The 27,368-nt window shown below is 36.8% G+C and overlaps 1 protein-coding gene across 2 annotated transcripts in view; it reads right to left on the reverse strand.

The window, feature by feature from the left end:
- Positions 1-27,368, reverse strand: part of LTBP1 (latent transforming growth factor beta binding protein 1) — a 175,356-nt gene that overhangs the window by 61,592 nt on the left and 86,396 nt on the right. For both annotated transcript variants that reach the window (XM_009075762.1, XM_009075761.1), the window contains 8 exons: positions 24,410-24,481; positions 10,172-10,294; positions 8,442-8,609; positions 5,394-5,627; positions 4,646-4,668; positions 3,542-3,644; positions 2,850-2,948; positions 660-785 (listed from right to left, as the gene is read on the reverse strand). In XM_009075762.1, the coding sequence (XP_009074010.1) occupies positions 660-785; positions 2,850-2,948; positions 3,542-3,644; positions 4,646-4,668; positions 5,394-5,627; positions 8,442-8,609; positions 10,172-10,294; positions 24,410-24,481 (948 nt within the window). The remainder of the gene's footprint in view (positions 1-659; positions 786-2,849; positions 2,949-3,541; positions 3,645-4,645; positions 4,669-5,393; positions 5,628-8,441; positions 8,610-10,171; positions 10,295-24,409; positions 24,482-27,368) is intronic.

The following is a 27,368-nucleotide window of genomic DNA, read 5'->3' on the forward strand; positions in this document are numbered from 1 at the left end:
ACCAGCACACTCTGAATGAAGAAAAGATCAACACAGCTGCTTCCAAAGCTGAAAAGGCTCATGTAGAGCCAGCCTGGACTCTGCCTCAAGTTCATCAGAGGTCTCTGTTCCAAAACTTACTAGCTTAGAAGAGGTTGAAGACCTCACTTTGCAGATCTTCTATTCTGCTTCTGGAATGTTTATGATACACTTTTCAGCAGCAGGCTGAAAGGAATGACCTAATGAAATGCCTGGATTTATTACAGCTTCAGAGCTGGCAGCTAGGTAAATCATTCTGAGAAACAGGCACCAACTCAGTAAGTCTTTCTCCGAACAGAAGTGTTCTTCTAGCAGAACTTCCTAGCAGCCTGATGTTTTAGGTACCTGATATAAAGCTGAGAGGAGATGGTCTGCCTAATCACTTTTTCTCTCATGTCACAATTGGAAAGGTTTTTATTCAATTTAATTAAACTCACGCTCATTTCTGAGCAGCTGTAAGGCTCTATCAGAGACTCCCTGGCAAATTTTATTTGACATACAAAAACCAGTTTGTAATTTGAAAGCATTCAGTAGAGGAAGGAACTCCTGATTGCTTCACAGATATTTTCCCCCACCAGATTCTACATTTGGAGCATTTCATAGCATGGCTATTTCAGGGTTTTGAAAGCATTGTTTCATACCAGAGCACTTTGTCTGCTGATCATTAAGTCTGTACCCCTCGTAGCAGATGCAAGTGTATCCCACAGGCAAATTAACACAGTGTCCTGCTCCACAGATATCAGGGTTGACTGTACATTCATTGATTTCTAAGCAAACAAAAAAAGTTTAATGTTAAACTCTCTCACATAGTTCAGTAAATGCACAATATTCTGTAATCCAAGTAGAAAGTTCAGGCCTGAAACCAACTGCAAATCAAGTTTGTAACTCCCAAGTTCTGTAGTGGATATCCTATCTGGAAGAACCTAGAAACTGTCTAGGCTTTTCTTGTGACATATTCTCATGTCCCATCCAAGATCTATAAATTGGTACATAAAAAATAAAGCAAAATGAAGATAATATAAAATAAAAATATATATGGCTTAATCTTTGCATTAAAGGTTAAGAAAATAACTGCTGTGGGTTTCTGATTATTTTTACAGAATACTCATCTGTTAATGGTTTGGATTTATTTTGTAAGATAAAGAGATTCAGATATGGGCAGCATTGGATGCTAAACCCTTACACTAGTTTTAGAGGTCCTTGAAGTATATGCATACCTGCAAAAAAACCCTAATGACTCTGGTCAGTTGCAATTTAAACTAAGGTTATACTGCACCATGATATTGTAATTCCTGAAAAAGAAGCTATTATCTGTAAACAAGAACTTTTTATCTAGACTATTTAGAAACAGGTTACATTTGAATTCAACTAATTCTCAAAGTACAGAATTAAGGTACTCAGAAACTCCTCATTTCGAACTGCATTCAGTTTTTTAAATCCTATTTATGATTTTGTGCTACAAATCTTACTGCACTTGTACTTTTCTAACTCTTAAATACCTGAACAGCAGATTGATTTATTTGATTACAGCACAGAACCATTCCTAGTTCTACTCCTTTTTCTGAGGAAAGAAAAAAACCAACAGACTATGAAAACCTGTCCTTTTCTTTTTACTAATTGATGTGAATTCCCAGCAGGGAAACTCCCTCTCTCTGTAAGGAAGCTGGGAGCTGGCTGGCACAAGGTGCACAGTCACAGAAGAGCTGACTTCCAAGTTCTAGCTTGACCAGCACCATTAGTTGAACTTTCTTATGGAACTGATGAACTATAATTGAAGATAACTGGAGGAAGCCAATGAATGCTTACAGAAGGACAGGATACTTTCTCAGCTTTTACAGTACATTCAGAAGGATTTAACTGCAGAGAGAATTATACAAAGAACTGAATGATTTAGATCCTGTGTGTGTTGCAACAACTCAAAAATAATCCATTCCTGCATGAAGGAATGCATTCTTTGAAGAGTTGATGTTTTATTAAAGTATGTGCACTTTCTCCTTATGAATACAAATTGGGAAACCACTTCATATAGGCCTAGATATCTCTACCATATACAACAATGCATCTTGCAGTATGTACCGTGATATTGCAGTTACTTAAAGCTTGTGTTCATTTTGAGAGACTAACCAATGTGACAATGTAATGCTCTCATGTATACACATATAGAACATTCACCTCTTTGTTTGAAAATGTACAGCAAATGAAATTTTTATGTCTTTTGGACATAGCCATCTTTTCAACAAATTTCAGCTATGACAGGTGCACTACTTGTATTTCTGTTATTTTCATTTCTTGACACATAGATGTAGACAAGGCAACTTTAACACACCAAAAAATCAAGATGTACAAACATCAAAAGAACGTTTCAAAATAGATCTTACAGTAAATCCTCATCTGCTTTGTGTAGAACATGCTGATCTACATCCCATGAAGTCTACATCCTTCAAAGAACATTATCATGTAGCCTTCATGAACACAGATCTAACAACCTGATTTGGATCCAAGAAATATTTAGTTCTAGGCTCTAGTTACAGATCATGTAATCTGAGGTGGAATTATTAATTTTACCTTCTATAATTTATTTGTGGAGACAAAAGTGACAGTAACATCCTGGGAAACCCAAGTCCTGCTTCTGTTGACAGCACCCTCATTGCTTTGGTCTTCTGTACTTCCTCTCTCTCTCTCTCTCTCTCTCTCTCTCTCTCTCTCTCTCTCTCCAGAGTATTCCTTTCTATTCTACAATCACATTCTCTTCAGTATGGTAATTCAGAAATAGCATGGAACAAGTTAAAGCGTCAGGAACTCAGTCATTTTAGTTCTAAAAAGTACAATACCTGTAACTTGAGTAGGTGCAATAACTTGACTTGCACTGGAAGTAGAGACTTCAGGAGCAACTTCAACTGGCAGAGGAGGGGATGTTTTCTCAATCACTACTGTGTGACATGGAATGGAAATCAATCACATCCAAAAAAAACACCTTAAAGCACTCAAAAAAACCCAACCCTTAAAGAATTCACACATGATACTGAATGAGCCAGACACTGTGGAGATTTTCATTTGTTTATTCTGCTTTCATCTGGAGTAGTAAAAACCCAGTATAAGTGGTATTTTCATCATTCTACTGCTTGTGAGAGAAACCCTGAGGTGCTAAAGAAAGCAAACACAATAGCAAAAAGTTTTGCAGCATAAGTTAGGTATAAATCTACAAGGAGGCACGTAAGTACAGTTTCCTCTTGAGAGGCATACAAGGCTTCACCTCTGTTGACATTAAAATTCTCATGTATGTAATCCAGGATATCACTTTTGCCTAAAATATGTCTTTGCCTCCTAACAAGACACCTAGCCAATGCCAACCTCTCAATTCCTCCCTCTTCTGCTTCCACATATTTTTCTTTTTGATCATGGAAAAATTGCTTCTGAAGCTTCAATGAATTTTTCATTAACCTCTGTTACAAGTGCTATTTTCCCATTCTTAGAAGAATTGTAAGGACTAGCTCATACTGAAAGACATGTCAAAACAAATTACCTGGAAACTGTGGATGCAGGTTAATTGTTGAAATTCCAGGAGAAAGCTGAGGTTGACCAGGCTCTAGATAAGGCCGCTTTTCTTGATCAAGGGAAGCTAATTCCTAGAAGAATTATTAAAGAAATAACATTCTGAAAACATTCCCTTAATTCAGCTATCATAACAACCCACAAACTCCTGGCTTGAGAAACTGCTAACACTCTCACATGAGTGACTTTTGATAGTAGATCATTAATCACCACCAATTTAAGCCTGAAAGAACATGGAATACTATGTCTATGCAATGGCATACAATTTAACATTAATTTTATTTGAAGCAGCCATTTCATGGAACTTCTAATTGTATCTTTGGCTTTGTCTCTCCATAGTTCTCTCATTCTCTGGTCTTTAATTGCTTATGAATAGTAATTAACTGCAGTTCGGCATCACACAAAAGTATACAATCACACCTAAGTCTCTGACAACTGTGAAAGGTTCTCTCTTAGCTATTCCACTGATCATCTTATTTTTATAGAAATGTTAGATGCTTGTAAGTCTTTAGGCAAATGAAATGAAGTACAGCTGCAGTTATTTGTAATAAATCCCTTTCTCATCTGCATAGAATGAACCTGGAACCTCCAGAATGGGGGACTTAACACAGACACACACCTGCTCTTGTGAATGAATACATGGAAACCCTAAAAAAACCTAGGAAACTAACTTAGGTACTAATACAACTCTCATAAGCAGATGACACAAATGCTTCTCAAAGCTTCATACTGTTTCTCTCCAATTCATTTTCTCTAGCTGTCAATATCTGTGTCTAGTCTTCATACTGTCTGCATTTTTCAATATCCTCTTTAAAATAAATACAGGCTGCAAAATGGGACAGAACAATATATACTAGATCTTCCACCAAATGCCTTTAAGAGAAGCTAAAGCAATCTCTTTCCTGTACCTCACTACCTGCCTGTTGCTGTATATAATAACATGAGCTCTTTTTGCCTCAGGGTTTGTCCAGTAAGTCTACAGTGAGTTGTTTGTTCATCATAAATCCTCATCTGTATCACATCTCATACACATCATCTGCATTCTAATTCCTAGATAAATCACATCATGTTTTACCTGATCTGGAGCTGCAGTTGCCACTAAAACCAGAAAGAAAAAAGAAAATTAATCAGTTTACATAAAACATTTACGTAGATATTCTGTCATAAGTGAAAGTGGTTGTTGCCATTGCTGAAAAATTGCAGGCTCTAACCTCATTCCAAAATAGTGCAAATTTGAAGTAGTGTTCCTGAAACAAAAGTAAAAACTAACCTGAAACCAGAATAAGATTCTATACACTGTCCAATGCTTACTATTTACTCAGCACTCAGCTGCCTTGTAGGTTTCTCAACTGTTTACCTGTTTCCTTTGAAACAATCTGATAAACTTACAGGTTACTAACTCACTGACTAAACTTTTTCTATTCCTTCCAAGGAATATCAACATCTGTAAATATTTTAAAAGTAAATTAATATCATAATGATATATAACTTACCATTAAGAAATTTGCAAGTATTTATTGCAAAAAAGATAAATTTCTTTTTAAAGTCTTACAACAAACATGTACTATTTCTTAGCATAAAATTAATGAGATTAAAGCAGTCTCTCTCTCTCTCTCTCCATGATGTTCCCAGCATCTGGTAGGACCTATACATGAAATTTCAGAAGCAAATCATGTAATACAAGACACTCCACGGCATGGAACACGCTGGTGTGGGAAGTGATGCGTCTCTGTCCTGCACTGTATGCAGCTACTAAGCAAAGAAATATACCATGGAAGACATATGCACAGAAATATAGAAAGACTAAATTTTCCCACTCTCACCTTCTTGCACAGCCATCTCAGTCTCACTTTTCTGTGAGAAGGTCAGTGCCTCCACTGGCTCTTCCTTTGCTGGGAGAGGTGGAGGAGAAGTACCTTTAGCAACAGGTTGAGTAATCGGGGTCTTGCCAATGACAGGTGGCTGTACTCTAACTGCAGGGTGATGATATAGCTTGTTTCTGTGAGGGCCAGAAACCGTATAACCCATTCCACCAGGGCAGATTTCCTTAAAAGCAGCTAGATTTGGGATGGGAAAATATGCCTTTTAGGAGTCTAAAAGTGCAATATGTTGACATAGTGGAAAATATAATGACTACCACTAATAAATTTAATCTCATATTGTATATACATTTCTACAAAAAGCTACTTAAAGACAAGCTATTCATTGCATGCTAATATGACTGAGCATTCTTCCAAAAGCATGTTCTGGCTGTTTTTCCCAGGAGGTTTCCATTCTGCTTTACCATCTTTCTTCAGTTATGCTTAATCTATCATTATATCAATATATTTTTGCATTGATCCCCTTTAAATAATATACCCTTTCTGAGGATGAATTTAAATATGCAAATTGCCATTATAATCTGTATTGTATAAGGAATGAAGATCAGTATTGCTATCATTCTCTTTTTTGGCAGAAACCAAAGGAAAAAAGCTCACCAGCCCTGGACTAGAGGAGCAGAAGACTATCAACCAGTAACATTAGTTCACAGGATCCTATTTAACTACATTAGAGGTCTCATACCAGCTCTGATCCAAATCTCACTGAATTAGAAAAGGCTGGCTGAAAACAAGATGGGGATCATAAAAAGCCAAATCACTACTAGAAGAATGGGGAAATAATGTCATTTATAAAACTGGTACAGAAAAACTAATGAAAATCAGGCAGCAGCACCTGCTCTGATCTCTGCAGCTGCTCTACGTGAGTATCAGGTTTTGTAGTCCTATTGGAAGACTAAAACAAAAAAAAAATACAGGTTAGTCTTCCTCCCCATCAGAGATAATAGCTATGCTCCTGTCAGAGACAGGGAGACCTTTCAGGAGTCTTGAGGGGTCAGTGTTTCATTGTCCTTATTGCTCTACATAAAGACATGCCAGGATGAAACACCAAAGATTTAGTCTCCCATGCACCCAATGCGATTTCTTACAGCACCGTAAGAGATGTGCAGAGTGGGGCATTGGAAAGCTCATAAATTCGGCTTTGAATACATCAGGGTTTTAAAATGAACTGGCATCTAAAATAAAACCACATAGTACTAGCTATAGGTCCTCTACAGATGAATTCATTAAATTATACATGAAATTGAAGTATGCATTAATTGCATAATGTGTTCTGATGGTGTCTTAATAACAGAAAATATGAAGGGTCAAACTGATGGAACTGAGTGGATTCAGAATGATGAATGACTTCTGGGATATGCTAATATCAAGACTTGCAACAAAAACACCCAACAGAGGGTGGGAATTCAGGTCAAAGGAGGCAGAGAAAATTTGATGTATGTCTGTCTCTTCAGATGCATACTCAAGATATAGGAAATCTTGCTTCAGGTCATATTCTCTCAAATGCAAATTAGAAATGTGAGCCTTATTCTACCACAGCTCTGATAAGTGCTCTCAGAACCTGGGTATGCAAATCTGGTCTCTCAGTGTCTCTTTAGGAGATGGCCTACTTTGTACAAATATTTTAGAAGCTATCAGAGAGTGAGATCATGACTTTTCAATTCAGTGACTTTTAAATTAACATGGGATGCTGCAGTAAATACATTACCCCATTCTGGAGTATCCCACTTTCACACATTTTTCATAGAAAACTCTGAAACATTATGAATTTAACCTGTTACAGAAAGGAACATGTTTTTAAGTCACGAAAGTAGTCATTAAATGGGAAAAGCTCATCAGAATTTTCTACTCACAGATTTTCTCCCCAATGTCTTTTCATTAAGGCAAAAAAAAATCACTAAAATAAAAAATTCCATATGATAGTTGAAGGGGTTTTTTGTGACTAGAGAACAGTCAACAAAAGGATATATTCCATGCTCCGGAATACACACAATTTGGCATAAAGCCTCATGCAATATTCTCGTAGACATAAAACACCTGCATTTAAATTGCAAGTCACCCCATGAGAATATATTTTTTCTCCATTAAAAAGCCACAGAAATATTATTTATCTGAAAGTGAACTGGAGTTTTAATATCCTGATCAGTTTCCTGGTCATGCAGGAAATAATGGCTTTAAAAATATATTGAAATACTCAAAAACGTTGGTCACTTTAATTTCTGTGAGTCCAACTTAAAGTAAGAAATCTGCTGCTCTCATCATGTCTCTGATGCTAGCTGTGGATTGCCATTAGAAATACCTGTGCTGAGTTACTGATGAGGCTGGGCATCATGGATATTACAACAAGCAGTAATGCTTTTAGAAAAGGTTAATTTGACCATACATTTGGAGAAAAAGAACATGATATTAAATTGATTTTAACTGAAGACTCCATGGGCATTTAAGTTTTATGCAACATCAGGGAATAGAAAATACTTGAAAGCAGAGAACATGGGGTGTCTGAATCCATAAGCAATCTAAATGAGGGTTGTGACCAAACAAACTGGTATTTTTGAAGTCCTTACATATTTAAAAGCAGCAGGACTCCAAGGGAACACTGATAATACAAGTAGGTTTTAAGGATCAAGTAAGGAATTGTTTAAGTGAAAGGTGGCATGACATATTTAACTACCAGTTTACTGTTAAGAAGGCTACACCATCCTTAGGACATTCTTCAAAATGGGTGGTAAAAATATGAAGGAAGGTGAGGAAGCAGAGATACTCCCATGCTTATCCCACTAACTGTAATATAAAGTACAACCCATGTTGTTCTGTAACCTAATTCTCAAAAGCTGCCATTATTTCACCAGAGCCTTTAACAACTGAAGAGTATTAATTAGATTTTGGGTTTATTTCCTTGCATCCATAGTATATAATGTGGGGGTATTATTTAAAGCATGCATAAAAAACATAGGGTGGGAGCAAGAGCTTGTATTTATAATGGGAAGTTCTTACCTGTTCCTGGAAGTGGACACTTCTCACAGTGTGGGCCCCAGGCTTTGCCAACACTGCAACAGCAAAGCTGCTTACTGAGCTGAACTGAAAGAGGATGCATGCATTGCTTTCCTGCACTAACAAACCGGTAGCAGGGTCCTTTCTCTTCAGCAACTACAGGATGATCAGCTGCAATGGAAGTGGAAGAGAGGATGGTAACTGTTCACATGAATAGCACAACAGAGAAACACTAGATTTCCAGCACCTGTTAAATGGATTAATATTACTGTCTGAAGAAGTTTTATTTCAAACACTCATCTCATAACAGAGAGATTTCGGTTAAAACCCCCAAAATCTTATTTTACATCAAACACTCCTGAACTCCAACTCATCCTAGACCAAGGGTGAGAAGTATTTTAAGAAAAGAAAGTAAATTCCAAACCAACAGTTGCCATGCTGCCACAATGGCGAGTCAGAATCATCTCTCTCACTTGTACACAAGTCCAACTGATAAAGACTAAGGCCAATCATTACGTCATGCAGTTGTGTCAAGCTAGATAGCCACTAAAACATTCATCTATGAGTAGGCTATGCCAACAAGACCACAAAAGCATGAAGTAACATACATGACACATTTTTTAATAAAAGAGACAATTACATATTTACATTTTGTTACACTTAGTTTTAATGTGGAGGAGCCAAAGGCCATAAACTATAACTAGTTAAAGGTAACAAAAAGCTAAGACCCATCCAACTTCCTACTTTATGCATCCATATTAACATATGGTTAACAGTTCTGGGCAACATATTCACATAAGTCAAAAAATACAAAAACTACCTGATTTTCAAGATGACACGTAAAATCAACACCAAAAAGAACTAACCAACTCCTTTTTTCTGGTTTTCAACTGAAAAGTGATATGAAATTCTTCAAACTGCTCAAAAACTTTGTCAGTAATTGAGAGTCATTAACTAGAAGCATAAGATAATTATGCTGGGGAAAAAAAGAAGAAAGAATTCACCTATGGCTCAAGACTATACTTTCTTTCATAAATGTAAAGACAGAGAAGAAGCTTATCAGATTAACTGGTTTTCACCTGTACATATTCTCTGCAAACAAAATGTAAAGTGAAAAATCTAGTCATTGTCTACAGCTTCTTTTCTTCTCATAGAGGTAGTTGATTCAAACCAAGTAAAAGCCAACTAATAGAAATATTTGCATTCATGCTTTTCACAACTTTTTCTTTCTCCTAATTATTTCTTAATTTTTAATCCTTCTTAATCAGAAGGAAAATGTGCCAAAGATCATCCTGGGCTGAATGTTTAGTAATGGAAACTACTCAAACCAAAGCTGCAGAAGTGGAAGAGGGGACAGCAGGACACAAAGATGAATTTGGCTGGAGAACTAGCAGAGGCAAAAAAGAAAATGTGGGAAGGAGAAGTCCAGGCTACTGAGAAAGACTGAATGTATGAGGAGGCTGGATGGGGCCTTGAAGGTTTTGTGACAAGAAAGCCAGGAAAAGATGGCAAGGATTCTGGACAGCCACTGGTAGAGACCAAGATTTCCAGAACAAAGAAACAGGAAAGAGGCATGAGCACTGAGACTAAAGTGAATAAATTGAGCAGAGGAGGTGGGGACAGCAAAAAAAATAGAGGTAAGAAATTAGGATAGTTGGGCCCAACCAAATAAATCTTCATCTGAAATGCAACAAAGAATCTATTTTGGTACTTTGATCAGCACTATTACTTACGTATGCATCTTGAGAGGGTAGGATCTGGCACAAATCCCATTTTGCAGGTACATCTGTAGCTGCCCATGGTATTCAAGCACTCACCGTTAGGGCACACTCCCTGTAACTGGCACTCATTGATATCTGTGTGAAAATTGATAATAATCAGACACTGAAACATGTATTAATAATTCTCTTTCTTCAGAAGTTATTTAATGTTCAGGAGAACAAGTTAACACTCCAATCAACACTTTTTCCCATACTGACATTTGATTTATAACCTTTTAAAACACTGCTGAGAACATAACAGAAACACAATTACATTTATACATCATTCTCAAGTACTCTGAATTAAAAAAAAACCCAACATTTTGACTGGCTTAGCAACCCCCCTTTTCCCAACTAGATGATTGCTTGCACAGCCAAACTGACCCACAAGAACATTCACAGAGACAAGTTTTAAGCGATGTAGTACATTTTATACAGGGTGGAACACTGTTTGACACATTTAATACAGTTTTTATTAGTATTTGTATTTGATAGTGCTTGAAGGTTCATTGTGCTGGAAGAAGCCCAAAGCAAAAATACCATCTCTAGCCTTAAGAGCTTACTGTATTGATGGGAAGAGTATGCTTCAGGAAGCACAGAAAAAGTTTGCTGTTACGAGGCTACCTGCACAAGTGTCCCTTTCAGGGTCTCACTGAATCATTCTCCCATGCCACAAGCATTGGACCTTATGCTTATATCTCACTCAGGGCTGCATCTGTAATTTACTTCCTCTTAGAGTAGTACCTGCCTGACAATCATCTGGACACCATCTGTAACTATGTCAGCCAAACTAGGATTTTATTTCAGGGGACAGCAACAACATAGCTTGCACTGATAATCAAAACCTTAAATTAATAACAAAAATGAAATTAACCCCCCATCTAACTCATAATTACCTCTGCCATAAATTGCCATGCCTCCTCTTTCAGAAAAATGGAGGGAGTACATTGAAACAAATCTACTTTAAAATGTTTATGGGTGTTATTTTTACGTAAGACTTTGCCTCCCTATCCTTAAGGCTAGGAAAAAAGGTCTACCTTTCTGGGTAAACAAACTACAAGTGGAAGACAGGTATTCCAGCTAGGTCCTTGGAAATCAAGCGTTAGTGATCATTTTATCTAAAATGTATAATAATCTTTCCTCAGCTTCTTTTTAAACCACCACCATTTTATTTGGCCTCTTTGTATGTTGCTGCCGAATTCAACATAATCAACGAGGGTAAGAAGCTGAATATACCAAATATAACAGATGTGCTGGAGTTTGCTTTTGGAAACCTGTACAAAGAATCTTTCATGTTCCTACCTTCTTCTTCACTTTTCTCCACAAGTTTGGCTACTTGGCCCAGTACACAGGAGTGCACAGTACAGCAGACTCTAGCAGTTGCCATATCAGCTGCATTTTTTCCAAATACTTAGTGTTGAGCTTATCCATCAGCTCTTCCAATGCTATACCTAATATAGTATCTTGACACCACCTGGATAAACTTCACCTCTGTGCACTTAGCTATGTGTGACAAAGAGCAATAATTTATATCCTAGAACTTTGGATGAAATGTGATGGAAACCAAATGAATTACAAAGGATCAGCTCTGCCTCAAAGGAATTCTCAAGTGAAATTCCCAGACTACATGACTTTCTGACCTCAGAGGGAGACTATTTGAAAACGAGAATGGTATAAGAAAAGAGCACAGAAACCAGCTGAATTATTCTTGTACAGCAGTCTACCTCTTGTCCCATTCAATCTTTGAGCAAAAAACAAAACCAAAACAACAATGTATTATCACTTCTGAATTCAAAACACTGCACTACACTAGCTACTGAGAAAATTAACCCCATCCTGGCTAAAACCAGGACAAGGATGATATGCCATATAAGCACAGGAGTATCTTATCGAAGGATTGCACTAATACAGAATATTTATTAAGCTAGACCTGTTCTGATGCACTTGAAACTTTTTTCAGACAATTTCTTTTGTTTCTTAGTCAGACTAGGTTCTTTCTCTATCCCTGAAATGTGAAAATATGATTGAAGGCATCTACACAGTTCCAGCTGATCCTAAAAGGACAATCATAATTTAAATACTATTATAATTTGTGACTATTGCAAGGAATGAACTTAAATCTTGACACTTAGCAAACTAAAGACATTATTTAAGCATCACTAAATAGAAACATACTGATGCTGTCATAAAGTAGTCGGGACAAAAGGACATAATACAAACCCTCCACTTTTAAAAATCAGGCATGACAAGGACCTGATGGAAAACTATGAAATACTTAGGAACTAATACAAAGCAAATGCTGGAACATGCAAGATCCCTCTCTTGAATTTTCTACCTGTTGGTAATTTGGGTTGTCAGATCAATGCTCAAATGCTAAACCAAGAAACAATTCTACTTGCTTGATAAAGCACTGTCTCTGTTGTTAGAAATAAGTCAGAGGAAGAGACAGTATCCTTTAATCTGAGTACTGGAAAAATCTCAATATCTGGGTTCATTTCAAAATTAAAATCATCAACACAATTACACAAATTACACATACAGTTATGGGCAAAAAGCACATATCGATTTTGGAGAAAGAAGAAAAACATAGGAGAAATTAAGAGATGGAAGAAAGGTAATATCAAAAATTAAGATACATGTTTTTAACAAGGACTATCTCTTTTATTCTAATCTGACTTTTGCTTTTCATTGTTTAATATTAGTTACTTGCTGGTGTTGGCATTGGTACTTACAATTAAAATAATTGCTCTACTTCCTGCATTGTAATAACCAAACACTTTTAAACAACTTTTTCCCTTTCCAAATTCTAAGTATATATTTTTATTTATAGGAGAATTAACCTATACTACTGCAAAAAAAAAAAAAAAAAAAAAAAGGAAGATATGTCCCAGCAATATATGAAACATCACTTTTCTGGTCACTTTTTCTGGAATATATATCCATGCAGAATTAGTAGAAATGCTTTGTCTAGTGAAAACAGCATTTAAGTTTTACATCAGTGAAGAAGACAACTTGCTTTAAATTATGTAAATTTGACTTAGATTTTATAGTTCTTATTTTCAAGGAAAGACTAAGTCTTTTGTTTGTGAACTATTAAAAAAACCACATTGCTATTTGCTTATATGTCATCATGAAAAATCTGGCACTTTTCCTTCCTATCTAGGAGAACAATTCTAACATTTTGTATGTATTTCAGCAATGTAATTATATCGTTTAATGCAAGTGCATTTATATTTTCAATGTTTAAAATTATTAATGTTGCATTTTTCATTTACTAAATGATATTTTTACTCATTGTTTATATCCACAGTATTAAATATCCATATAAGGATAAATTTTATTATTTGAATACTAAAAGTATATAAGTATGCTAAAAACAAAAAAGTAAAATACTGAAAAGACACAGATACCATTTATGTTTGTAGAACAATGTCTGTATGTTGTAGAAGATTAAAATGACATCTGTTGTTGTAATTCCCAAGCAGTTTTTCAACTTTGAAGAACTTAGCTATTGAACTGAGATACATATATTTTATTTTTTTTTTTACAGTGAAAGGTTCTGCAGGGGGTACAAAATTTTAGTTACAAGTTAAAAGACTTCAACTAGCTGAGTGATCTTGAATACCTAGTAGAAAAACTGTGGTATTGGATTTTACAACGAACCTTTTAAACATAGTTTATGAACTGTAATTGTGAACTTTAAATTGAATAATCTAACTAGAAATTATGTGTGATTTTACAGATCTGAACCCTATTTCACATCACTGCTCAGAAAAACTGGCATAGGAATGTAGCAGACATATTTGACGATACTAGAAGAATCCTCTTCTAGAGTTTTGCCTACTAATAGTGAATGTTTCGTGGCATTATTTACTGAAGTGGACAATTTGTGGGTAGATGGGATCTCTCTATAATACATGAATACACAGTTATCTTTCTCTCCAAACTATTCAACTATTCTGTAAGAAACATTCATAGATGGTGTTATTGCCTCTGTATTCAATCTCTTTGCAGATGAACTGTTCTTGGATGCCTAGTATTTAAAAATACAACACCCCGTTCACATGTGCTCTGCTATTGCTATTTAATGTGGATGCTGCTACACTTAACTAGCAGCTTGTGTGTAAAAATACCAGTGAACATTCCATCTAGAGTTCCCGATACGGATATTCCTCTTACTAAATTAATCCAATTTTAAAAGTTAACTTCATTGTGCGTGTTCTGGTGCCTCAGCATAACTTAATTACAGTGTATTTTAATGCCTCTTTTCCAAGTCATGTCTTCTCAATGAGCTCATAGAATTACTGAGCTGATGCTCTGTGCTGAATTACACAAGTCTATCTAGGGATTCCACAGACCCAAGCCAGAAGTTGATAAAAAAAAACCCTTTCAAATTTTCAAAAGAAACATACATACATGTAAGAATATTGTTTATTTAACACCTTGGGTGAAAAAAAATAAAAATCCTTTCCAGATTTACTACCTACTTCACTTCATTTCAGACTGTGGTAAAAGGCCACCTATCAAAAATGTTTCCTACCACCTGCCAGCCTGCCCAGCTGTGCAAATTGCACTGGAATCAACTTGTTCAGGCAGCTGGAAAAGAAATCTGACTCAAGATTAACATACTTTTTTTTTCTTTTTAGCCCTCTATTTCTTGTATATGAGCATAAAAAATAATTTCACTTTTAAATTAGTATATGAATGAGAATTCTTTTTCTCCATTGTAAAAACTAGAGAGAAATGTCTGAATAATCTTTTGTTGTGCAGAAATATGAACTGATGACTGACTGATGTTTGATTTGATCAAACACCTTCATCTACACAGAGGAAATACCAAGGGTTATGTAGCAGTACTATAAAACCATACAAATGTAAATAAAGCTTTCTAAAAACCTGCCCAATATTGACTTACAGTTTTCAAGAAAAGCCAAGTAATGAAGTTCCATTGGTAAAAAGGCTCTGCATTAGTGATACAGGAAAAAGAAAGTTTAAACAAGTAGATATTCCACCCAGCACCTTGCATGGCTCCACAATAAACTCTCACAGTAGGCACTGTTTTTTATAAAGAACTGGTAAATAAGGCACTGATTTTGTAATAGTTGGTGAGTGATAATGTGAGTGACTTGACCCTTTCTCAATGGCAACAAATGGGTATAACCCCACTGCCATGAAAGAAGCACTGTCATTCTGCACTGACTGACAGCCTTCAGTATTATACATGCCCAATACATGGAACCTGGCACACTGTGCTCCTAGATTTGGCAATTCATCTCCACAGAAGTTTGACTCATACTTTCTATCTGTTGAGATGGCAGTGGAAGCCACATACCATCCCGGCAGCCCTGTTGGTGACTCCACTCTCACAAGTTCATCCAAATTCACAGAAGCTTTACCATAGCCAGGGTGTTGAAGGTGATGCTGCAGCCCTGTACAGGTGAGTCTGCTGTGTCTCAGTTCCTCCTATATCCTCTTCTAAGCACACAGCTTGATATATGGTAAGGTTAGCCATCATGCTCACCCCTCCAGAGCCACCACAGTGCTTCCAGCTTCAAACAACCCAGATGCTGTAACCAAACTGCTGCTAATCTATCCCACTATCTTCCCTGCTGAGGAGAACTTAAAATGGGCTCTCTTAACAACAACAGTGAGTGTTTGATACCTTCCCACACATTTTTATAGGTCTTCTGGGTGTCAGGTCAGGCTGCTCTCAGAAAATGCAATGTGTTAATGACTCACTGCCACTGAATTTCCTGGGGAAAAAAAAAAAGCAAGCTAAAACAACCATTTCCTAACTGAATGCTTGTCTGCTCATTTGGATTGTGACTATGAACAGTAATCTCCATGACTTAAAAAAAACCCCAAATCAAACAAAAAAATCCCTCCAAAGCCAAACAGCAACAGATGAGGAAGGTAGGAGCAATGTAAGATGGTGTTCATTTAAACAAGTAAGCACATGGGAACATTAAGCGTGTTATAAACCACGATAATTATATATAGTTTCTCTAAGTCCAAAACCAGCTTCATCTTCAAAGAACTTTACATTCATCAATTAGTAGACAGAAGATGGAAATGAGTAGATTTCTCAGCTATCAAAACAAAAATTTACTCATGGCTTTCCCTCTTTGCTTTCTAGGTATGTTCAAAAAGAAATTTTATTTGGATTTTTGTCCAGTGTAAGGCCATCCTCCATGTTTCACATTAGAAATAACCCAAAACACAAGTGTGTTTTGAAAGCACTTTACCAGAATCTTGTTCTACAAATATTTAACAGGATCAGATGAAGAACTGACCTCAGTTTTCACTCATGACCACACACATACATTTGCAACTGCGTGGGCTGAATATCACAATACTAAATTACATTTGGTTAAGTCGAAGTGCAGGCAACAGTTAATAAAACCTACTTTCTTCTAATAACTGTGACTTAGAGAAGAACTGCACAGTCCAGAAGAAATAAAAACCCCAGAAAGCCTCTGAAAAACAATCTAATCCTTATCTCTAACTCTTCCTTGCTCACAGATTCAAAACCCAGCAGCTTTTCAACATCACCCCCTGTATTTCCTCAAGTATAGTTTTATTTATTCAGCTCCCTTACATGCACAGCACACTGGGGAATTGCAATGACTGAAAAAGTAATACATGAATCAAAACTTCACATTCTGTTCTAAAGCACTTAAATTTAAGTGACAAAGCATTTACAGACCTAATAGAAGGTTTCTCTCTGGCTGATGTATGGGTATTTATGTACAGAAGGGTACAGTGTAGTAGAATCCCTTTCTCAACTGAATCACAAGGCATGGAAGAGCTCTGTGCTGGAAGGGCAGACATGCTGCAGAAAATAACTTCCAGTGTTCTGTCTGCATTCTTCAATTCTAAAATAGTTTTAAAATTAGATTAAAGCACTGTTTGGGGCTGCATTACCTGCTGTTCAACACTACTTTGGTTCTCTGCTGGAAACCAACAAGCAATTTCTCCGACCTTTCCTTGAGCAATGGTATGCCTAATTCAATCACATTCAGGAAGTTAATCATTTCAGCTTTATTCCAGGAATAATGACACCATAACATTGCCCGAGTATCCTTTATTCAAGGATAATAAACCATGTTAAGCGTAAACATCCAATCCTAGGAAAAACTCCTGTGCCTGCTTATAACAAGACCTGTACCTGTCACTTACTGCTGAAAGAATATGCTTTGCATGGTTACTGTAAGGCGTCCTGAGCTAATTACTGCATTATAAAGCTACTGTAACCTCCTTTAATTTGCCCTATTACTGAAATACTATACTAGATTCTTCAGCAAGAAAATACAAAAGAAGCTTCACAGCCTACTAGTCTTATACACATTAACAGGCCAACACAACCTGAAGAGCTTGATGCCCACTATTGCCAAGCAAAATGGGGTGGAAAGACGAACTGATCAGCAGAGATCCATAGTACTACAGAGCACCCTACAAAAGCTGATGGTTGGACTATCAGTTCTGTAGTATTTCCCTTTGGCAGCTTCCAGCTATAAGACTATTTAGGAAGAGAAGTTCACTGTGTTTTGGCTGTGTTAACCATTATAACAGCTCTTCAGACCACCCAGGCCCAGCTGGCCTAATGCAGAATTGCAGGAAACACTAAGGTGGTGTTAAAGCTGTCTTCTCTGCATTCAGCCTTGTAGGTCATTCGGGCACAGGCAGCAAGGCCACTCCCAACTCTTTTCAGATAGCAAGTAATGCCCATATTTGGTCCCAGGCATATAGGAATTTGAAGCATTCCTATAAAATTAAATTCATTCTTTCATCTCCAGAGTTAAAGTGTTGAATTTATGCTCATCCAAATCACCACAGCTTGGAGCATTTAACCACATTTAAGCATTATCTTAAAATTCTAGAACTGAACGTACGTGTTTATCAATATGTTCTGTTTAAAGCTGCAAACTTCTGACATTATGTAATTTAAATCTATCTATTCATTCTGAAGAACACATTTTTACTCAAGAAAAACAGTTTATGAATTCAAAAAAGTCAGGGGTCACTGCAAAAATTTTGAGCAATGCAAATGTAAATATAAACAGACTTTAATTTGCTTTTTTAAAGAAACCACTGCTACCATTCATATAAATAATACAGTCAAATTTCTTTTCAGGAGCAGGGATAACTTTGAAATTGTGAGACTCCATTATCAAAATTGGATCAGGGTTTGGCTTTGTTACTATCTTAGGTTGAAGCACACAACTACACATCAAAAGTGAAGTGTTTTCATAAACAAGACTGAAGAGCACTAAGGAGTGATTTAGTATTGATTAATAAAATAATCCCTCCTTTGAAACAATAGAATCACAGAATGTTAAGGGGTTGGAAGGGACCTTGAAGACCATCTAGTCCCAATCCCCCTGCCACAGGCAGGGACACGTCCCACTAGACCAGGTTGCTCAAGGCCTTATCCAGACTGGCTTGGAACACTGCCAGGGTTGGGACATCAACAACCTCCCTGGGTAACCAGTTCCAGTGTCTCACCACCCTCACAGTAAAGAATTTCTTCCCAATAGATCTCTCTTGTATCACTGAGTTTTCTATGTTACAAATTTGGTAGGTGATTTTTGATTACATGAATAAATCCATCTCAACAAACAATGAATTCAGGCATTGGAATAGGCTGCCCAGGGAGGTGGCAGAGTCACTATCCCTAGAAGTGTTCAAGAGGCATCCAGATCTGGCACTGGAAGACAGGGTTTAGGATTTAGGGTCATTGAATTTAGCGCAATGATGGGTTAACAGTTGTACTTGATGATCTGAAAGGTCTATTCCAACCTTGATAATTCTATGAGTCTCACAATTCAGATTTTCAATGTCACTTTAACATGCACTAAAAGAAGAAAACAAAGTTTTAAAAATAATATATTACAAGGCATAAAAACTAAATATGCAACAGCCTGGAGCTAGGACATTCATGATATCCAGAAGGTTCTTATGAAATTTGGACCAAGAAATGAAATTGTAGAAGCAGGAATATCTAGTCCGACCACCACAGACCTGGTAGCTTCACTGAAATAGTCAGGATAAACTTGTGGCTATAAAGTACTGCAGACTGTCTCATCCCCTCTGTCCCAACATCACATACCAGAGGACACAAGCAATCTCAACAGCTGATTCCAGGCCTAAGTACCATGGAAAGGTGCAGGGGAACTTCTGCATTTGGCTCTGAAACAGGATCTCTATGTTTATCAAAAACGGAATGACTTTGTTTAAATGACTAAGTAATAAACTGAATGGAAAATATTTGTCTCCTGATGCAAAGCAAACAACTTGCCTTTCAATAAGACCCACACACACTTTAGACACTTTGCTGCACTTAAGCAAAGCAAGTCTTCTAGATCAACTATATACTAATTAGAATTTGCCAAAGTACTGGGCACCTTCTTAATTAGAAATGACCTAGTAGTCAGTCATTAAATGTAATTGACTAACACATGCCTTGATAGAGGCTTTCGTGCAGTAAGTTCTTTAATACACACAATAAATCATGTTACAAATTTATGTCATTTGTGAAAATTTGACTCATTCTGGTACTTATATGCTGGGCTTCACTAGGAGTGCCATCTGACTCCAAAGTGCCACCTGATCTCAAATTGACTCAATATGCAGGCACAATTTTTTAATTCTCTTTATGAAAATCCATTACAGTCAATTACCTACTAATCCCACAGAAAATACTGTTCCAACTGTTTCTGCTATGGCTACATTGTTAACCACTATTAATATCCTCTGTTCTAAGAAACATATAATATCCAGATTTTATTGCCTCCATTATATTTAATAGTTTCAATAATAACTTGATTAGTAAGGATGAGGGGTACAAGGAAAACAACAAGGTTTCATCATTAATGAAACTATTTCAATATTTTTTTACATTACAGAAAAAAAACCCAGTTGCTTATTCTAAGAAATTACCCACTGATTTCTGTGAGCTAAGAGACTAGCAGCAGGAGAAATCAGTCCAACTCATTTTGTGCTTTTGCATGGAATTTACTGGAACACAAGTTTGCAGAGCCACACTTCTCAAACACATAATCAATGTCCAAACAGCAACCCAGCCCAGTTTCTGGAGATATATTTATTTCTCAGTATGATCATCATAAAAGAACTTCCTTAAAAGATGGTTGTTAACTTCGTAGCTAAGTAACACTGAATAGCATTTTTGATGAAGCAAAGCTTTCATTACTTAAAAGTAATAAAATAAATATACAGCATGCAGAGAAAACAAATTTATCATTGCATTTTAGGTACAAATGTAAGAGGGCAGAATATACCTTCAAAATTTATCTTAAATCATGATGAGGCCAAGGGGGAAAAGCTTGAAGCCCCCAGAGCACATGATTACAGAATTTAGTCCATCAACATACAAGTACTGGTTTCTGCAAGCTCACATAGATTACATTTTTAGAATATAGAGACTTTCCAAGAACCTCCATGCACTTTTTACTTCATTGTAAAACAACAAGTGTTCAGGTATTCTTTCACTTCTTCAAGATAAGATTTCTAAAGTACTCTATTGGCAATACGTTAGTTTCCTGAAAAATTAATCCAACCTTTTCACCAGCTGTTTTCTTCATTTTATTTCAGTTTTCCAAGAAAACCATTAGCAGAAGAAGGAAACAGTAAGTGTATAATTCTAAACATGGAACCAAAAATCAGCACTGCATGTGGATTATGACAAAGAAGTTGCAACTCTGATAAGCTGTATTTTTGTCTCTAATGACAGCCTTAGGGCATCCATGTGTGCACTCGTAATAAATCACCCCATTGAAAAGGTAATTACTGAGGGAGAAAAAAAGCTTTCTTGATAGCAATTACACTAAACTGTTCGAATTAACATACCCACAGATGGTTCTTTGTTGTTCTACACACACATTAGGGAGAGAATGTTTCATTACATTAGTTCGCTCACTTGAAAGGAAAAAAAGCAGGATCTGGTTATTAATCACACTAATACTCCTTAGTTTATGAAGCCTACGTAGGCTTTTGACTGCAAAACCAATCTAGAACAAAAGGTTAATTAGGCTTTTAGGCTTGTTTTCAAAGGCAGTGGAAGTTGGACAATATTTAGGTGAAAACAACAGTCTCCTTTAGCTGCAGGCAGGGATTCGGGAACATATCCCCATTTCTATTTGGTCTGGCAACGCTGGCCCCATTCTGAGCATGGACACAGCATGCACACCCTTTCAGCAAAGAATAATCTAATTAAAACGTACACTTGCATATGGACATGCTGTTCCACTCCCTTCCAATTTAATTGTAAGGATCATTAAAGGAATATGAATACTCCCACGCCAGCAGCTTAAACAGTTTTGTCTTGACAGCTGCTGCTGTAGCTTTGCTCCATGTTAGTGATATGGACAGCTTTCTTCATTAGCCCTGTCCTTCTCTCTTCTAGAAAAGCATGTCTGCTTCACATAAACAAACAGGACACTTTTGCCTTACCCATTGAGAAGTACACGCTAATAACCATTTCAGGGCTGAAATGCACCCTGCCAGCAGCTTTCACACGTGAAGCTAGCTTTCCTAAAGACCATTCAAACTGAGGTCAAAATCCTGACCCCCTGAAAGAAAACGGTAATCTTGTTACTTACTTCAATAGGACTATATTCCATTCTGGCTTTGTTTCATGGGTATTCTCCCATGTTCCTTCCTCGTTTGTACCTCCTTTTTGGAGTGTGTTGGTGAGTAAATTATAGAGAAGCCATCTAGTTCTCAATAAGGCAATAAGGGGAACCTCCAACAGTCATCACCTCTGCCCTCTCCAGAAAAAAAGAGATTGTTCCCATCCTCAATTCATTAACAATATACTTCCTGATGAGAAAATCCTACTTCCATTTTATGATTAAACTCTAGGTTATAAATTTCCATGTATCAACTACAAGTTATATTTAGAGTCCACAGCTCGCTCTCTTCTGGGATAATGACAGCAGTATAAAACAAACTATTAAAAGCCTCATATTTCTTCCAGAATTGAGTATGTAGTACAAAAATGTGTCAGGGGAAAAACCATCAAAATCCAGTGCAAAAAACAATGACTAGCCTACCGGGTATGGGTCTATTTCTGTGTGCTACTATGGCAGTACTTAGTTCCCTCTTCTGCTCCTACCCAGAGACATATGCTCTCCCTCTCTATCAGCCAGTCACTGCTCAGCGAAACAACTTCCTGGCCTACTTCTGGCTACCTTCACCAGACCATTTGAAAACCATTTGTAGCCCTTGATTAATGATCTTAGTTTTCATGAAATAAGGTTTGCAACACCTAGGTGCAGACTCTTGAAACAAACCAAATGCCCTACTCATCTTTAAATGGCTATTGGTCTGCTGCTGTCTAGGAAATCATCGTGTATCCTGTGGGATTTGCATACAACTGCTTAAGATATCAAAAGCTCTTGTCTCTCATGAATCTTGTTCAGAGGGATACATGATGGCACTAATGCATCAGGGCATCTTCTAGACAATTTCTGTGCTCAAAGTTAGAAAATCTCTCTTTTTCAGAGTCTGAGAAACCTCACGACTAATAAGCGGAATGAGACAATCTCTTTCAAAACAGCTGGAAACATCTTGCTGAAATATATACACCACCTGCATGTTTAATTTGAGGCATGAAAAGGTGGCTCATTTATGCCTTACATTTACCTCCTTCACCTTTTCACTTTGCAGTCCTCATTAGCAGGTTGCCATCAACATCTCCCATCCCTTTTATTTATTAAAAGGACTTTACAACCTTCCACTGCAGAGCAGGGAACAAGTTCTTGAGATGCAATTTGCAGCAGTCCTCCATTTAGTTTATTACTATTTTGTGCCATCCCAGTTTTCTCTTTCAGCCCTTCAAATGCCCCTACTCTGCAAGCTGGTAAACCACTAGGTAGAGACCTGAGCAACAGATAGGCTCAGCTGGCTAATACTTGCAGACAGCACATCTCTGTCAGCACTGAAACAGCATGATGTTCATGTTTAGTGCTCTACAAACTCTATTACTTTTGTTGGTAAATAATTTCTTTATGCTATTAGCTATTGCACAGTCCCTCATCAATGTGCTAAGTGAAAGTTTTTCAGCTAAATAAGGTTTACTTTGTGTCCAAAATGCCTACAAATATCTTTAAACATCAGTTACTCTCTCATTTCTTTCTGCTCTCCACCACTGGTACTCTTTGATGGGGCCTCTTTTACTCTTGCTGTATCAACAATGGTTAACAAACCCGACCACAGCAGTATCAGCCTCACTTGAACTCCTTTTTCCTTTCCTTCCCAAATGTCTCTCCACAGCACCACTGCAATATTGTTCACATCTTCTTCAAACTCCTTTTGCTTGCTTACTCATGCTGTGCCAAACAAGTCAGTCAAGCAATTAAGCTTTTACCTACATCCTCATCTGGCAGCTCTGTCCAGTGCTCCAAGATACACACAAAGAACAAGCATATGTCCACAGTCATGTCTTTAGCTTCATCAGTTATAGATGCCATAGGCCAGGAGAATCTAAATGTCCCAAGCATTGTTTTGTCACTGCATGATCACGCAAATCTCACAACCCGGTATGTTTGGATAACTTCTGTGTTTGCAGCCAGGAGATAATACACTCTAATCTTGGAGGAACACAACTTATGCAGTATCTAACTCCATACATCCTCACCTGCACTATGCACATTGTTGAAGTACATGGGTCACTGCTTGACATGGCAGCCAGGTACACATGCTTTTCATCTCACTTTGCCAGGGACATTATCTGGCTTTTCCCTGTACGATTGCGTCTAACTTAAGAAGTTAGACACAAGTCCAAAGGAATTGTTCTCTGATTACTCAACACTTCCATGATTATAAAAATTACTCTGTACTGCTAGTTCTATTTGACTTAACTAAGTCTACAGATTCACTGTTTAGAAAAAAAAGTTGAACAATGTATTTCCACTGAAAAACAAAGTAAACGAATCCTCACGAAGTCATCTGTACACACCAAAGAACATGAGAGTATACGTAAAACCTTTAAATGTTTTTTTTTACCCTGAAGGAAAATAACCCCACTCTGTAGAGCTGTCAACACTTGAAAAGAGTTAACAGTAGCCTCAACATTTTTTTCCCCCAAATGCAAATCAGTGGACTGAATTCATTCATCTAAACCATAAATATCAAAGAATCTGTCACAGTAAACCAGTACTCAAACACAATCAACTGTGGCCATTATCATACCTTGACAAAACGTAGCATTGATCCTCTTGTAGCCTTGTGGGCATTCCATCATAGGACCGTATCCAGGGTAAGCTGAAGAAGAAAATTATGTCAGTTAAATACTGCTCATTTATATGCTTTTTTTTTAAACCCACAAAACCCTTTGAAATCGGGATGTTATCTTTCCTCCTATTTGTTCACAAATATTCAAATAATTATTTTCACCAACCAGCTACAAATATCATGTTGGAAAAAGAAGAAGTTGAAGATGCATGATATAAACTCAATGATGGTTTCAAAACTGAGAGCACCTTTAGAAAGCAAATTGAAAGCAAAATTGTTGGGAAGCACTTCTCCTGCCATATTGACTGACAAAATACTTGAAAACCAGAGGAAACAGATGCAAATAAACTTTTGAAATCAGAAGAAAAAAGGCATATCTGTGATTTACCTAACAATGTTGTTGAATTTTAGAAGACTAAACTTCATTTATTGGCTGATCACTGTAAACTGTCATGGACATAACACTGCAAAATAAAGACTGAATTAAATTTTGCCAAAATAGAAAGTATTCAGTCAACTAGGTTTTTTATTTCAATTTATTGTTTCTTTTCTCCACTTAAGGTTGCTTTTGAGACTACAGAAAACTGTTTATTGATTCTTAAACATTGTAAATGAGAGCAGTAACTTCTTTGTATGGCTATGAACTAAAAGCTAACTTTTGGCAAAGACCAGTACTTTGTTAATCATATAGGAATGAACTTTAGGCACCATGATCATAGAAGTGCCATGATCATAAAAGTTGAGCGTTTTTCATAATTTGAATGCTACAACAGAGATACCTTACATTTTGTCGGATCTTTTGTTTTCCTTTAAGTCTTCTAAATGTTCAGCAGCCCCTCAAAAAATAACAAAATCCCAGACACAATACTTTTCATCTTTACTGTGCAAAAACTGTCAAATGAGACAGAACAACTGATTGAGATAATGGCTTCACTTCATGTAATGCCTAAATTGCACATTTATCTCTGCAGCTTATTTTAAAACTGGTAACGGGTTGACTATTAGGGGGGAAAAAAGGACAATCATATTCATTAGTTCTAAAGTTTTCCCTATTATTTGGAAAAATTTAAGTGATGATCTTGAGTAGCAGTTTTTAGAATGAGATAGTTTTATTTCAAATTGCTGTGAATTATCTAAAACAATTGTTCAATTAGAATATTAAGATTCTCCTTAGAGATTGCATAAAGTGCAAAATAGTTAAACACAAAAAAAAGTAGATGCTAAAATACAGCAACAATATTATTACAGTTTTGAACCCACGCTTTTCCATCTTTACATTGACTACAACCATCTAACACAAACTAAAATTTGAGAATCTTGTTTATTAAAGCGGCAGCTACATGTTTATTTTCAAGGCAGCTCCAATCTTTTCATAATGTTCATATTTAAACCAGTTGAAATTTGAGGTGAGATTTTCAAAAGCACAATGCATTTGTCTACTTCTGGTCCCACAAAATGTCAGTGAAACTCCTAATAGTCATGTTGGCAGAGTCAGACTCATAATTGCACTCATTATGTCCTAACTGATTTGTGTTTGCCATTACAAACCTGATTCAATTCATACTAAAACCAAGAGAGTCTCTGCAACTTTTTGTGGGCAGGAATGGTACCCTGCAGTACAGTGGTGAATCAAAACAGAGGAAGAACAGAGCTCTTCCAATTGTAGATGGAGAACAGCCCATAAGCTATGCCAGGCCTTTTCCAGTACCGCAACACATTTTCCCATTCAGGTTGACTCAGCTGCTCTAGAAAGTGCAGTGGCAGAGTGATGTCAGAGATTTTAACCTCTCTTTGCCTACTCATCCTCCTACTCCCACACTGAACAGGAAACAGCAGCTTACTAGCAGCTGTTTTCTTCCTTCTACAAAGCGCAGCAATGTTAGCAGGTCACAGTAGAGTATGGAACTTGTTCAGTGATGGCTAGTGATCCATGTGGGAGCTGGATGGAGTCCTACATTACTTACCCTTTACTCACTTAGACAACCTGTTTGTAATTATTAACTTAGCAAGAAGCCTGACCAATCATAACATTCCCCATGTAACACAGAAATGCACTGTCTAAAAAGTCATCTTCTAGAGAAGCTCTCAAAAACGGAGATCTGTTCCAAAACATCTTTTGACTTTCAGTAATACTGAATAAGCCATAAACTTACAGACATGGGAGCTGTCTCAGGCCAAGGCACTTAACTTTGCAACAGGACAAAAGCCCTGATTGAGCAGTGGCTGTTATCCAAACTATTAAAGCACATCTTCACAAAGTGACAGAGCCCTATTTAAGACCAAGGAGAACAAGACACATGCAAACTTATGCATGCCCTGAAGCAGCTGATTGAAGAGAGAAGAAAAGTGCCTGCTAGTGAGACTGAAGCATATGCTTAAATATTTTGCTGAAGTGAGTTACGCAGAAGATCGCAACCTGATTACATATTATTATAAAAACAGGTCAACCTTAAACAAAGTTCATGAAGCATAAAACCATAAAAGCAAAAAACAAGTCTGCTTCCAAAAAGTCTACAATAAAAAGGGTAATACCAATTTAGGGAAGAATCAAATCAGGTCAAAATTATATGGGATTAATGTGGGACTAACTTTGCCAGTTGAGACACCACCACTTAACTGACAACTTACTAATGATTTACTCAACTCCCAAGTTTTTCCATCCAATATAATATAAATTTATATATATAAATATGTATATACTCTTTTTACCACTGAACCACTTTCATTGTTATAAAAATAAAAATACTTGACGAATATAAATCCTTTAGCATCCATTCCAGAAATTATAAGATTCCATTAATCTTAGAATAAATTTACATTTATCTTTGGAAATTGTTTACTCTACAGAAGCATAACACTTGATACTGACATGAGGCTTAGTTTGACACCTATGCCAAAAGGCCACTTAGGCCCAGAT

The sequence above is a fragment of the Acanthisitta chloris genome, unplaced genomic scaffold (assembly GCF_000695815.1).
Source record: "Acanthisitta chloris isolate BGI_N310 unplaced genomic scaffold, ASM69581v1 scaffold12995, whole genome shotgun sequence".
Classification (NCBI taxonomy): Eukaryota; Metazoa; Chordata; class Aves; order Passeriformes; family Acanthisittidae; genus Acanthisitta; species Acanthisitta chloris.